This window comes from Episyrphus balteatus, chromosome 3 (assembly GCF_945859705.1).
Source record: "Episyrphus balteatus chromosome 3, idEpiBalt1.1, whole genome shotgun sequence".
Taxonomy (NCBI): Eukaryota; Metazoa; Arthropoda; class Insecta; order Diptera; family Syrphidae; genus Episyrphus; species Episyrphus balteatus.
Genome location: NC_079136.1, coordinates 12242564 through 12258350, shown reverse-complemented (window position 1 = coordinate 12258350; position 15787 = coordinate 12242564). Strand labels below are relative to the sequence as shown.

The following is a 15787-nucleotide window of genomic DNA, read 5'->3' as shown; positions in this document are numbered from 1 at the left end:
TATATGGTAAAATAATTTAAAACTCTATAATAGAAGTTTAAGTGACCTCAACTCCAAAGCGTTTCGCCCACTTAAAATAAAAATTATTGTTATTATTTTTTCTTCGTTTCTACAGGGTGTCCCAAAAGTTAACGTCGAAACGAAAACGGTAAATAGGGTAGGTGGTGACAGTTATCAGAAAAATAATAAAAAAAAATCGCAGCCATATATTTTGGGAGTTATGGGCATTTGAAAAAAAGTCGAAAAAATGGTCACCCTGTGACGGTTTTTCATGTGCCGTGACTACAAATCTTAAGTTTTCTCACTTTTTTCTTTTGTTACGGAACCTTGAATAACTCTGCTACTAAACTCTGCTAACTCAGCTGCATCAGTTTTAAAGAAAATATTACTTTTTTACCCAACTTAGTACTAAAATATTTTACATGACTCTAATTCAATGAGCCGTAGTGTAAAAAAAATGCACTACGATGTTTCGGTAAGTTGCCTTAAAAGTTGGTGTGTTCAATTCTCTTTTCAAAATGGTACAACATTGTTGGGAACATTTCATAAATAACCGAGATAAAATTTTTTTTCTTAAGAAATCCGACTTTTTTTGAGGTAATTTTTCCATATTATTTAAGTTTTTTTATTCTGAAACGTTCTGAAAAGGTACAAAACTTGAATAATATGAAAAAATGACCTCATAAAAAAGTCGGATTTCTTAAGAAAAAAAAAATTAACTCGGTTATTTATGGAATATTCCCAACAATGTTGTACCATTTTGAAAAGAGAATTGAACACACCAACTTTTAAGGCAACTTGCCGAAACATCGTAGTTCATTTTTTTTACACTACGGCTCATTGAATTAGAGTCATGTAAATTTTTTTAGTACTAAGTTGGGTAAAAAAGTAATATTTTCTTTAAAACTGATGTAGCTGAGTTAAAATTTTTGAATGCATTTGATAGCAGGGTTATTCAAGGTTCCGTAACAAAAGAAAAAAGTGAGAAAACTTAAGATTTGTAGTCACGGCACATGAAAAACCGTCACAGGGTGACCATTTTTTCGACTTTTTTTCAAATGCCCATAACTCCCAAAATATATGGCTGCAATTTTTTTTTATTATTTTTCTGATAACTATCACCACCTACCCTATCTACCGTTTTCGTTTCGACGTTAACTTTTGGGACACCCTGTATAATAGAAGTCTTGAAAAAGACGTTTCGTATAATTGAAATTTCAAAACATTAAAATTTAATTACTATAACAAGTTATATGATTTTTGGTTAAACGCTCCTATAAAGAGTAAAGAAAACGTTCGTTTAGCATTTAAGTCAGCAAATACATTAAGAACTTCATTGTTTTCAAATTTAAAAGGCGAATCTTCCAAAAATGAAAAAATAAAGCATTGTTTATATAAAATAAATTGTTTAGGTGATGGAACAATTCACTGTCCTTCGGTTTATGTAGGTTCTTCAATGTAGAAACTTAAGAATAGACACTGGTCATAGATAAAAAGTGGGCAATCTCAAAAACAGCATTAGTTTTGCATTGCATAGGCGAAGGACATAGACCAGATTTCAATAACATACACAGCCCTATTCAGTTATTCGATTCACGTGAATCGAAAGATGTTATCCCTTTATCACGTCCAACTGGCTTTAAAAAAACCTTTAACTTTCGAAAGCAAAGCGTTGCGTCCGTCTGTCTTAGAGATTCTAAAGAAAAAAAATAAGCTTTGTCTAAATTGTGTAATGCCCATTTAAAGGCTTCTTATTTAAGACTTCCGAGTGAATCGAAAAGCAAAATGGGCCGAACAGTTTTATTATGCTTATACGATTCACGTTGAAGTTTAAAATAAGAAGTATTTTTTTAAATGGCCGTTAAAATTTATCTGAAGCGAATTTTTTTTCTTTAGAATGTTTAAAACAGGCGGAAACAACGCTTTGCTTTCGAGTGCTTTCAAAAGTAAGTGCAAATTATGATCGTCTGTCATTTTTCCTGAACCTGAAGACCTTTAACCTGAATATCCAACCAATAGAACCCAAACTATAAGCTTTTAAAATCAACAGTTTCGAGTCAATTTTGAGAGTTTTGCTATTCAAGTTTTTGTTAGTTTGAATCGTTTGAAAACTCTCGAAGTAAATATCGAAGTTGTTGGCTTAAAAATCTTATATAATAAAAAAAAAATTCAATTTGGCCTTATCTCGATGCATTCACAATACTAATATTGCAATATCTCACATTCTTAATACAATAGAGCCAAACCTCCATAGAAAAAGTTTTTCCTAAGTTATAGTTCTTTCATTTGATACCAGTTTCATTAAAGACCGCCGAACGTCCAAAATGCCAATTTTCTTTTTAGAATTTCTTATCAAATAAAATAATTAAATTTCAAAATTTTGAAATTTCAATGATACGAAACGTTTTTTTTTCAAGACCTCTCCTATAAACGTATAAACTTTTAAAATATTTTACCATATAAGAAAAGAGACAAGCAGATTTAATATTTGTTAAGAAACCTTAAGAGGCTGAACATTTTTTAAAATATTTAAATATTTAGTTTTTATTTATTTTTAAGAAATTTTATTTATAGAGTCCTGAAGAAAGGTATATTCTATATTCATACCTGAAACCTCGACTGATACAAGTAGGAAAATAAGAAAAGACCTATAGCGCACCAAAAGTAGAATTTATTTAAATAAAACAATGTTTCTCCAGAAAACGCAACAAACTTTTTTATTATTTCCTCCCATGAATTCCTATATCGGTCTTTTATAAGATTTCAACTCATTGTGGTCATAGTACTTGTGAATAAGGTCGTACATATTTGAGAAAAAGTACAACATATTATCATAGTGCCCATTGTAGGGCGCTGTGGGACTCATATCCTCTTCGTCATGGTCAATTACACTTGTCGTCTGGAAGCAATCATCACAAATCTCCAAATTCTCAAATCCTTGATAGTTTTTATTCAATCCCCAAGCGTTCATGTGAACTTCTATCATGAATTGATGGGCAGCCTCAATTGTAGCGAGATACCACCTCGGGCTTCCTTTTTGATGCCGCCAAAATTGTGAACAACGATTCTGTAGCACGACGGGCTTCAAACTACAGACCCGTTTGTCCTTGTAAATGCTTCGACTTTGATTCCAAGTGCTGTCGATTAGAACTGCACGTTTAACTGGAAGATTATTAAAGGTATAAATATGATCTTGTTCTTTATGTCCTCCATCAGTTAGAACTTCAGGAACTCTCTTTCGCAGAAGAGTTCCCATATTCCATCCGTAGGGTAGACCAAAATTGTCATCCGTATTCAACCTTACATTCTTATCAAATAACTGACCAACTGTAACACTTTCAGCTCCAGGAAATATAAGTACAACACCTTCCTCTTTCGAGTAATCGGGTATGTCAGGGTATGTAAAGATTCTGCAGCTATCTGAAGCTAGAACAGCTGCATGAATCGCAGTGCTTTTGCCATCGATTTCTTTTTTATGTTTTATGATATCTAATTTAACGGGAAGAGTGACTTTGGGTAGAATATTACCCAACTCACCCACAGGGACGTAACAAGTGTAGCAGAAGAATTTGCGGGAGCGATAGCATTGTGGACACGGATATCGACCATCGATAGTGTCCAGAATTGAATTGTCGTCAATTTTCATGCCAACGAATGGATGCTTTCGGGGAGCGAGCACCATTTCGAGGGCATGACTCATACGCTGATTTGGATGCAGGATGAATTTGTTTTATTTACGATTGAGATAGGAAATAAATTAAATAAATTATATGCAGGTGGGAAAATGTTGATATTTTCCTATTTTTGATTAATACCGTTCAAAAATTTTTGAGGTTCAGTCAGTTTGACGTTTGTCAAAATGAGATTTTGGGTGCGTTTAATAGGTACTTTTTGGAATTTTTTTAATAGTCAGGGGCGGATTTGTAACTTGTACTTGTAGTTGTTTTCATACCTGTGATTACTCTTTTCATCGCATGGGAGATATTAAACCACCATACTTTCGTGCTGGTAGACTGTTAGAATACCATTCCGGCGATTTTATTTGGAATACACATTCAAGAAAATCAATACAAATTCCTTTTACTAGCTCTGTTCCTTTGGGAGATGGCAAAGTATTACCTACTAGTAGTTTATGTAGTTTTAGACCTGTTTGCTGAAGCCTGGTACGCTGCTCGCGCTAAATTTTAGCTGAGATAAAATTTCCATACAAGTTATCGATAATTTGTATGGGACTCATTTGATCTCGGTTAAAATTTTTCGATAATTTGTATGGGAGCTAAAATTTAGCGCGAGCAGCGTACCAGGCTTGAATCGAAACAAGCATTAAAGTTCTACATAAATCCTTATGTGACAGTTAACGCAGAGGAAAAAGTAGCGAATAAGAGTTTATGTTCAACATAAGTTTCGATTCAGCAAATGGCCCTTAATGTTTTTTTTTGTATTAAAAAATTAGGTTTTTAATACAAAAACATTTAAAATTAACAAAAAAAAAAATTATTTAAAAACTGTGTAATAGCCTGTTTTCACTATACCCCAAATGAGGTAATTTAGCAAATTAGCAAAAAAGTGTTTTCACTACAAATTATCTCATTTGGACTGACAAGAAGTGTCAACACTAAAATTTGAATTTGACGTGTCAGGCATATGTTGACGATTGACACATTTATATGTTTAATTATTCAAAGAATTAATAAAATGGAATAATCCAAAGAGGTTCTGGATAAAGGTTTGTACTTTCTCTAATATAAAATATGTTTATCATTTATATGCATATAAACTTCCAGCCTTTTCTTCTTCATTATTCTGACTTTCTGAGCATTTGCAACCTCGCTGTCGAAGGGAAAGAGAAATCATTACCTACCCAACATTTGGTAATTGTGGCATTATACCGTTTACCCAACCTCGGACATGATTATGGAGCAGGTTGATGCAGATACTCTTGCAAAGGTGAGTTTGGAATGGAAAATATGTAAGACTCAGTGTAATCTTTGTCTTACTCTTCAGCTCGTGACAGCATTAAACAACATCAAACCAGAAAACAAAATGATGCCGTCCCGCTGCTCCAAAACTTTGGCAAAGATCATCAATGCCAGTCAGGACAGACTTTCCTTGGTTATTGGGCTCGATTCCCGCAAGACCAGAAAACACTTTTAAACTTTGAATGCTCCTCTTTTAATGAATAAAAACAAAAACAATTTTTTCGTATTTTTTTTTTACGTATAATTAACTTTTTCTCTTTTGGACAAAAAACTATTCAACTAAGTTCCAAATCTTAATGTTTCTATCGTCACTACACGACAGCAATTGGCCAGCTACTGAAGGATTCCATTTCACACAGTTGACGTCTTGCAGATACGCTTTGTTCACAGCAGTGACCAGCAAAAATGTTGGTCGTCCTTTGATGAACCTTCGTCTTCCTTGAAAATGTAGATGTAATCATCCACACGCCGTTGCTTCCCCGGTCTGATGGCACCAACTTATGTCATAAACCGCTCGTGTGTGTTCCCCAGAAATGGTGCACACGGTTTCGTTGTCAGGTGTATGGACGTCCTTCGTTGCCAGGCAGGTATGCCAGCCAAATCTGGATGGTTTTGTCATCGGAGTAGGAAGCCAGTCGTATACCGAGAGATATAGAAAAGAGTGTTATTCGTAGCCTTCAAACAAAAGTTGAGCATTTCTTGTTTCATCCTGTAAATTAATATATAAAAAGGATAAATATTAGGTATATTGAGAGAGAAAATTTGCATTTATATTCTTACATCAATTTTTGCTTAGGTTGAATCATTTGCCAAACCACAGTTTTCTTCAATTTCTTCAAAAAATTGCTGAATATTGAGGAATTTGAGGTTCCTTTGGTGGCACTACGATCTGGCATAGTTATTTCGGAATTATAAGAACTTTTATTTACCGACGCGACACCATATATACACAATTTAATTTTACCGCTGTGCTATGGTTTTTTTTTTTTATTTTTTTAGTTTGACGTTTTGTAAGAATTCATTATTGTGACCTATTCACAATGAAATTTTATGAGCGTTCAGGCGATTTGACTTAATTTCCTACCTAATTTCGTCGAAATGAGATGATAATTATCTCATTTCAAATTTGAAATTTGTATGGGAAATTATCTCATTTCGAACCTCATTTGGCAAATTTGATCGAAATCATCTCATTTGCTCTAGTGAAAACAGGCTATAAGTAAAAACAATAGCGCATAATTTTAAAAGATTTAATAAAATATTGAGGCCATTTTAGTTACCTATTTACTAAGTCAAAAGCAGACTGATTTTTAACTTACTACATTACTAAAATGGCTTAAGCATTTTACTAAATCGTTTAAAATTTTGCGCCTTTTTTTGTATCGAAAAGCTTAATTCCAAAGATGGTCTTAGAAACTATGACAGACACCGAATTTTTAATGGGGTTTTCGTTTGGTACAAAAATCAATTACTGCCCCCTGTACCCAAGCCTTGATGTAAATGTATGTAAAATCAAACTAAGACCACACTCCAATATATTTAAAAAACGGAAATTTTAAAATTTGTATGTGATTTGACAGTTTTATAATTTTTAAGGCAATTTTTAAATATAATGGAGAGTGAATAAATTGGGCCTAAGAGTGTGTATCAATCAAGCTGAACAAGTAATGAAATTTATACCAAAAGTTAAACTTTTAAACGAACGCTATTATATGCTTCAAGGATAAAATTTATTCACATAAAAAAAAACCTAGTATACGCAAATCGAGCTCACTTTTTTTTTTCTTCGTTTTTCTTCAATTGTTTTCTGTGCACTTAATTTTTACAGATAAAAAATGTGCAGTTAAAAATGAAAACATATTTTTTTAGCTAGAGAACTCGGTTGAAATTCTTAAATAAATTTTGGAGCTAAAATTTTGCTCGTGTACTAGCTTAACTACATTGCCCACTTTTTGCAAAAGCGCAAAAGTAAAAATATTTTTTATATTTTCATTATTTATTTTTAGTTCAATTTATTGATGAACCCTGAGAGAACTGGCCTCTTGACAAATCGGCACAACTCAACAATTTTCTTTTTGAAGACAACTTAATAATGGACAAATGTATCTCACTGAAATTAATATTTTTTTCGAAATAAAATCTTTAAACATTTAGATCGTTCGGATTACAATTTGCGACAAAAGCTGAACTCTGAACAGTAGGCACAGTAAAACTTAATTAACTTATCGTATATTTAAAAAAAATCATGTTTCTATTATAAAAATTAAATATTTTAATATTTTCTGTTTGCTTTAAATCTATTTGATTGTTTTCTCAGTGTACTTTCTCCAGAAATATAGGACATTTTTATCTTGGCACACACGCAATTAAAAACAAAAAATTACTCTCATTTATGTTCCTTCACTCCAGAAAAAGCTGTAAATCCGATATAACACTCAAAAGTTGAGTGAAGAAAAACGGCAAAAGTACACAATGTTTTAAACTCTGGGTGGAGTCTAAAGATTGTTCAGCTCTTTTTCATATAGAATATAGGTTTAGAAGTGAGAAGGTGGATCGAACTTTACTGTCTATGAATAAGATGTTTTTCTTAGAAACGACAAATTTAAAATTTTGTTGGATTTTGTTAATATGGCCAAATGTTAATTACTTTATGACTTTAGTTCAGTTCATACTTTTATTTACATACCAACCAATACTTTTAAGTTGATTCTATAGAATTTTTAAATGGATCGATATCGATTGCAATTTGAAAAATGGCAATTTTTGTTGAAGTTAAAAGCGGGTCACTGTGGCGTATGCGTACTATTATTTTTTTTTTTAGAAAAACTCAAACAGTTACTTTGATGTTTGATCTTCTAAATGATGTCCATAATGGGCTAGCCGTACATGAAGGCACTTGTGTTTAAACAGTTATACTATTCATCCTTTTTGATGCACTTTGATTAGTTACAAGCAAAACAAAAAAATACTACTCGGAACAAAAATCAAATTAATTCTTATTAAATTCTTTTTGAAAAAGCTTAAATTTAAAAACCTTTTATTCAACTGAAGGTAATAAATCAATTTTGGTTTTATCAACGTAGTCTCTATAACCATTGAATATATTGAATATGAACCCGAATTTATCGTTTTTATTGAATGAAAAAAGAATGTTAATATTTATTGCCCTCTCTTAAAGGAACAAAATAAAAAATTCTCATAGGGGGAAGTGGTCACCCTTCGTACAGTTTTTACTTATTTATTTTTAGTTATTTATTTACTCACTCCAGCTTCGCGAAAATGGACTTTATTTGTAATATGTATATTATTACACTTTACAAAAAAATTTGACTTTTATAAGTCAAAGGCTTAAATAGTTATAGCCATTTTACTGGGATTAGATTTTTGTACGAATCCTCCCCACCCGTGGGGTACCTTCGTACAGCACATGGGGTACATTCGTACAGGATATTTAAAACGTTAATTTGACTAACTTTTGATTTGTCAAATGCCAAATTTGAGTTTTAAAACATTTAATTACTTATTAATTTATTAATTAATTGAACTTGACTCAGAAAAAAACAAAAACAAATAAAAAACTCAATTTTTCACGATTCGACGATTCTTAAACAAATTATTATTTACATATATAAAAATACCAACCTTAATTTACTATAGAATGCGAAAAACTTATTATAGGGGTTTAAATTTCATTTCAATAAAACTGTAACTCCGTGTTTTGATTGTTATCTGCTCAAGAAAATTTACTGGCGGGCATACGTATGCGTACGAATGTGCCCCATGTTTGACTGTACGAATGCTCCCCAAGCTGTACATAATGCAGAAAAATCGATTTTTGAAAAAATGTACTGAGATTTTGCAATATTTATAATTAAAACACAAATTTAACACTTTAAACAACAATTCTTCATTACTGTTTAGCCAAAAACATACTTTAACTTAAACACAACATGACATCAAATGTACATAAAAAAATTACTCTGAGCACTAAAAAACACTGAAAGTCTTGTGGCGACCGAATCCGTTGCACTTAGGATTCAAAATTTATCTAGCACCTCGGCGCCTACTATGTCTATGCACACTAGTAAGCACGTGTTTGAATACCGTTTAGTTTTTGTTTTAAGCTCACTGTACGAAGGGTGACCGTGTACGAAGGGTGACCACTTCCCCCTAATTGAAATATATAAAAAATGGCAATCGTTTATTTTCGTTTATTTCGGTCGTACATTGCTTAATAATTACTCGATAAAATCGTAAAATAGTTATATAATAAATGTAAAAATACAAGTTACTTGTTTTATATGTTTGCAAAACATGCTTAACATTGGGTGGAATATATTTCTTAAGGTACTCTTAAAGCTTAAAATTATTTTTGTTACTTTTACATTCGAGCTAATTTGCTTCTTCTTGATTGTACAATATTAATAACTGATATACTGAGCCATGCAAAAACTGCTAACCATGTTCCTATCAATGCTATATAAAGACAAGTTGCTGTATGAATTTGTCCATAACGACGACGTTCATATCTGTCACTCCTGACAAGAAAATCCATAAAGTCAAAAACTGCTCCACACGAAAGACGTCCTTTGATTACACCAACAATATGTCCAACGCCTTGAATTTCCTTTAGAAGTGTTACACGATATTGTTCGCAGGTAGTTGTAAAGCCATCTGTGTATATGGCAGCGTGGACCAAAGTATATAAAAACATGACACAAGATATCACAGATGCCGGTGTCCAATAGTACGGGGAAATACCGTTGTTCATCATTTCTGATTCTGTTGTAACGACAATCATATCACCAGATCTAAAAAAAAGAAGACAGTAGTTAGTTAATACGAAACTAATGCATATTTAAACAATGTTTTAAAACTTCCTAACAGATTGTAGGTAATACACTCTTCTCTTATTTTCCTTCAAATGTACTCTTTTCTATTACCCATCGTAAAGTTTTTTCGTGTGATTTGAAATAACGGTTCTTTCCAGGCAATAGATGAAAAACTAAAGCTAAGTATGTACGATCGGAAAGATCTTCCAATATTGGCCGAACAAGTCTTCTAATGAAGAGCTGCCAATTGTCAATTTTGCATTTTTAATGCATTAAAAATGAGAAAAAAAGGATTATCATACGAACTCAATGGTCAACTTGTCGTTCTGCAGGTGATTTTTTTTATGGAGAAAGCTGGATTAACTTGTTTTGAACCTAAAGCGATTGGCAAAGAACAAAAAACCTATAGAAAAGTATATCTTGGTGTCTGTAACAAAAACCTTGTTGACCAGTGTAATTGGTCGATCTTTTGTGCAACACTTATTAATTTGTGAATTTAGAGTAAGGGTGGCATAAATGAACCATGCGTCTAATATGGACCACCAGATTTTCTTTACACACACAAATACAATCGTTTTATGCACAAACGTTCTTAGACATCTGTGTAATCTCACGCCAAAGAGGACGCGTCGACTCGTAGTGCAAAAAAATAGGAAAATCAAGTGTGGTGATAATTTTTTTTTTTAAGTGTTTTTATATTTTTTCGGTATGCCATTTGATATTTAGCAAATATGAATATTGAATAATGTTATTTTAATTTCACAGTAAGACAGTTATTCTAAGCATTATTGTTTCCTTTTTAAATATTTTTAAACATTGCACAGTGGGAAACTCGGACCACATTTATGGATTATATTAGTTCATTACCGCAGTTGTGTTAAAAATCATATTTTCTATTTTACTTCACACAATGAGTTCGAAATCAAAAGAAAATATTCGAAACGCAAGACTTGGTGTATGGCATTAGGAGTCTATGAAAAGTGCGATGTTGTGCATTTTTAAAAGCAAAAACTTTTTTTCAATTTTGTATATTCTAATGAACGTATAAGAATATACAAAATTGAAAACCCTGATATTGTAAGTTTAGTTAACTTTAATTAAGTTTTCCCCCCCTCCTTTGAGAAAGGACCAAGGTGGTCCAAATTACCCTCTACTTTTTGTTATTAACGTGTTTGAGTTTCTTCAATATTTATTTTATGTAATTTTTTTTTATAAAGTGAATTTTTATTTGTTAATTATTCACAAGAATGAACTATTGTTTTGTTTTAAATAAATATCTTTGGAAAAAGCTTAAATTTATCGCTTTTATTAGCAAAAATATGATTGGTGGTCCATATTCACCGACCTTACTCAGAGGCTTTGGCTGAGAATATTCGTATGACCTTCCTCACTCATAATAAAAGACTCTTATTGACATGCATTGACATAGACATTCTTATTTATGTTTTTCATTCATTGAAAAGATCTTTCAAATGCAAATTGCAAGGCAATTTTAAGATGAATAGAAAGAAACATTGTAAGTACCTATAGCGAATTGAAAAATGCATTATGTCATTCTTATGATCCTCTACATGAAGCTGAAGCTTTATTTCATGGGGCTTTAATTTACAAAGCCATAAACCGATTGCAGTGCCTAACTAACTAATTCTTCAAGTCGGTATCTTTCTTAAGTTAGAGCTACATGTTTTAATAAGTTTTTCATTTTATTCAAATGCGCTAAAACTAAAAACCAAAATTATAATAAACCCAAAAATAAACCTAAAGTCAATGAACTTAAAATATAAACAAACAAATAAGTTATTAATGAATACTAAACTTAATTATGTATTATTAATACATATTTTAACGAAAACAAACAAATAAAAAATATACCTCTGTCGAAGTGTCGTAACACCTTGCTTCCTCTTCCCCGTCCCCATGCACACCCGGTAAACATGATAGATTCCCAATATTACAGCAAAGAATAGTGGCAAGATCAATCCATAAGTTGCAAAGTGGCAATATGCAATGTGTCCACCTTCGAATTCGTTATAAGTACTATGTCCATTTAAGAAGCATCCACAATTTGTTACTGGACAAGCATTGAGAACGTGTCGCCAATGAACCCATGCAACACCAGACGTAATACAGCACAAAAGCGACATAAGTATGATTACTGGATAGAAGAATGCTAATAATTTTTCAGCACTATACGTATCCATGATTCACAACGATATTTTAGCAGATTAGATAACAATATTTTCACCAAATTAATATTTTTATTCAGAATTTCAGAATTACAAAAACTTTGTTTTCAAAAACAAAATCAAATTAAAAATTTTATAATTGCAATTTTCACATATTCTAAAAATTCAATTTATATTCGATACGCTCTTGCTCAACCGACGCCCAAACTTGGAAACCTGTAGTGCGGTTTTGAAGACGAAAACAACAAAACACATACAATCTAGCCAACTCCGTTTTATAGTGTCGAGTTCTCGTACGCATACAAAAGTTTCACTTTTTCTGCTCTCCCTTTTGTATCTTTTGGATGAATTTTTTACCTGCCGAAAGTGCGAGTATGGTTTGAATTGAATTTGAAGATATAAAATAACCTGTGAAAAAGAACATACGTTAAAGTTATTATTTTCTTTGAGTATCTTTTATTATGAAAATCGTGTGATAAACAAAAAAACATTCATACAAGCGTTGCCAGCTATAATTTCTTTTGTATATATTTTTGTTGTTGAAATTATGCCATTCGATTCACGTGAATCGAAAGATTAACTTGAATAACTACGCCAAATTGGCTTTGAAAAACTTCCATCTTTGGATGACAAAGCGTTGCTTCGTTTTTTGAATTTTCAAGAAAAAGTGTTTCTTAAAATTTATTTTTTACTGCCTTTTAAATGCTTCTTATTTAAGACTTCCACGTGAATCGAATAGCAGAATTGGACTACAGTCTTAAAACAACTCTTTTTCATGGCAATTCACACTAAACTTAGAACTTGAAAGTTTTATTAGCATCAGAGTCGGGTTTCGGGTTCTTTTTGGCATTTGAGAGGAAAAAGATTTTTTTTTTCATATTTAAAGTGTTTGTTTTGTAATTTTGAGTTATATCACCCAAACTCGATTTAACTACACTGAATTACAGAAATGTGGCGCCCCTTGAAATTTTGCAATATTTTCCAGCTCTTATGGCAAAAGTTTCCTAAAATGTAATACATTACATTTTAGGAAACTTTTAAAGCATTCATAAACTATTTTTTTTTAATTTTATCATTTTTGATAATTAGCGTTTTAAAAATTTTGTTTAAGTAACGAAAAATTTTTTTTTAAATGATTTTAATCTTAAAACTAAGTAGTGATTTAGTGTTATTTATTTAAAAAACTTTTATTTTTCTTTTAATATCCAAATTTGTTTTTTTGCTAAAAAATACTTTGTACAAAAATTTTTGTTGAAAATCGAGAATCAAGAAAACAGTTTTATGATAGGTATTGAGTCAAAAATATTTGTTTTTGTATTTAGAAGTAGGTAGGTAGAGGTACACATTTTAACCCTCTGTAGGCACACCTCTTTTTAATGGCGCTAGAACTTTTTTCGGTCTCACTATTTTATGGAGAATCATATATGAAATTGATGTAGAATTTTGCGAGGAATTCGAATTCACAATTCCAAAAAAAATTGTTCACCCTTCTAAAGACACTTTTCTGTGACCACTTTTCATTTTTGGCCTGCCAAATTCGCACCCGTGTGCCAACGGAGGGTTAAGAATGCGAAAAAGTGAGAATTGGGCAGTGGGTTTGCAACTCTACAAAAAAAAATTCTACCTCGAAATTTTCCAAAATATATCAACTCAAAGACAAATCTACCAAAGTACAATTTTCTAAAATCATCACATTTATTAAGAACAAGAATTCTAGTAAAACATCAGCTACCATAATTTTGAGTGAAATTTGCAATTAAGAAATTTTTGTGGTATTTTGAACTATACTCAAAGCCTTTAAACAGAAATAACGAACAATTTCTTATGTATAAACTAAAAATATAGAAAAATTTTTAATTTAGTTTTCTGGAAAGAACCCGCGAAGACGGATACGGGTACGGATTGAATGTTTTTTGACGGAATTCAAAGCTCATAAATATTTTGGAATTTACAATTGGCTAACATCACTACAATTACACACAATAATTGTCGGAATTTTTTTCGGAAGTTTTTTCAATAACTTTAAGCATTTTGCCCGGTTTAAAGTTATTTTTCTTGTTTATATTGCTATTTATTCTGCTCAAACGTTATTTACTAAACAAGAAAAATGACTTTAAACTTATTGAAAAAACTTCCGACAGTAATTTTGTTCGAAGTCGTACCGATAAATCGAAAAACTAATGATGCCAATCGATTTTTCAGGTCCCAAATAGGGGGAAACAGTCAACAGCGCATTTGTCAAAGCTTTTGACTTGCACAGTGTACTCGGTCTTCCTCTTAAAAATAAAAAAAAATATTATTATTATTTTTATTATAATTTATTAATCTTTACATAATAAAAAAAATATAAGTACCTAATCATAAAAATGAGTAAGAAATAAATGCCTACGAAACTACCTAATAACATTTTAGTCTATTCTATCTTGTCTTTTCTCTTATATTATTAAATAAAGTATGTTTATTAATCGAGTTCAGAGCTAAAAAAAATGAAGATGAACAATATTATAAAATTGTGTTTATTCAATTAAAATTATTACATATATTGTAATCATAATGAATATTCAGAAAACGAGCCTCTGTTGGCAATACTCAAATAAGTCACACACTTAAATATCTTTTCTCATTCTTTGTTTTTATTATTTCTTTGTTGCATTCAAGATTCAACTGACTTTGTTGGCTTCTCTTGTAAAGAGAATCAGTAAAATAATGACGAAATCAATTTAAACAAATAATATTCTCCCACTCCTCCACTGTACTGTAACTGTAGTTTTATTTGCATTTGATGCATTTAGATATTTAGATACAACTGTTAAGAGGTTCACATTTATGCTTCTCTTTTAATGAGACATTTGACACATTTAATCATAAAAAACAAAAAAAAAAAACAATTTGAAATGAAAAAAATGTGAGAAATTGATGAACTCTTCTACATCACAAGATCAAAGCAAAAGTCCAGACACTAAGTGTGATTCATCAATATTTTCTGTTTTTGAATGGATTCTTGAGCAGAATGAATTTATGTTTGATTGATAGATTGGATACATAAATACAACAGAGTGAAGATAGATATAAACTTTTGGAATATGGATTTCGTGTTTTTGAACGTTTCTTCCTCTATTATTTTTAAGATCATTCCTTCAATATACTTTTTTGTTTGTTGAAAATTTTTGTCTGTAATATCACCTCAAAACCACTTGAATTGAAATAAAATTTATTATATGTATGACCTACAAGAAGTAATGCTTTTACCTAAGGCCTATTTTAAAAGATTTAAGGATCTCCTTAGTACCAAAAAGTCTTAAGTGTCGTACAAATCGGTCCAGTCGTTTAAGTTGAACAAAAAGAATTATGGTGCCATTTTTTAGCAGCTAATTGCTTTTATTGCAGCTAATATAATTTTAATACAAATCTTTATTCACTACAAAGTTTTAAAAATAGCACCTACAAGATGAAAATGGTATCCTAAAAAAAATTATAAGTTTTACATTCGTTTATAGAAACTAAAACATCAACGAACGGATGCTAAGATATTAATTAGCATCAAACCTTGGCCCTTCATCATGGGTTGTCAAGCAAAAAGAGTTTTTCTTTTTTATTTTTATTATTTTTTTTTTTGCATAAATAGCAACAATGAAAATAAAATTATAATTAAAATGAGAATTTAGAAATCAACAAGGATGTAAGTACTGTCTGGTGTATACGAGTAAGTGCGAGCAAAATAATCAAAGAACATTTTTCGAAAAGTCTTTTAACGAATTGGGGCAACTGAAAACAACAAACAAAAAAATAC

The 15787-nt window shown here is 31.1% G+C and overlaps 2 protein-coding genes across 2 annotated transcripts; both read right to left on the bottom strand.

Moving 5' to 3' along the window:
* Positions 1-2690: 2690 nt before the first annotated feature.
* On the bottom strand, positions 2691-3844 carry LOC129914395 (tRNA-uridine aminocarboxypropyltransferase 1). Its single transcript, XM_055993619.1, has one exon. It carries the CDS (start codon positions 3698-3700, stop codon positions 2741-2743), a length of 960 nt encoding a protein of 319 aa, XP_055849594.1. The 5' UTR covers positions 3701-3844; the 3' UTR covers positions 2691-2740.
* Positions 3845-9153: 5309 nt separating this feature from the next.
* LOC129913555 (uncharacterized) lies at positions 9154-12256 on the bottom strand. The gene is made up of 2 exons (XM_055992295.1): positions 11684-12256; positions 9154-9790 (listed from the first exon to the last, which is right to left on the bottom strand). The coding sequence occupies exons 1-2, from the start codon at positions 12010-12012 to the stop codon at positions 9361-9363; spliced, it is 759 nt and encodes a 252-aa protein (XP_055848270.1). The 5' UTR covers positions 12013-12256; the 3' UTR covers positions 9154-9360.
* Positions 12257-15787: the final 3531 nt, after the last annotated feature.

What these genes read in the sequence shown, in the direction of transcription:
- LOC129914395 (XM_055993619.1), bottom strand. Translation starts at nt 3,700, where the DNA reads ATGAGTCATGCCCTCGAAATGGTGCTCGCTCCCCGAAAGCATCCATTC.
- LOC129913555 (XM_055992295.1), bottom strand. Translation starts at nt 12,012, where the DNA reads ATGGATACGTATAGTGCTGAAAAATTATTAGCATTCTTCTATCCAGTA. An exon ending in GTTACGACACTTCGACAGAG is followed by an intron (nt 9,791 to 11,683) that starts GTATATTTTTTA and finishes TCTTTTTTTTAG; the next exon opens with ATCTGGTGATATGATTGTCG.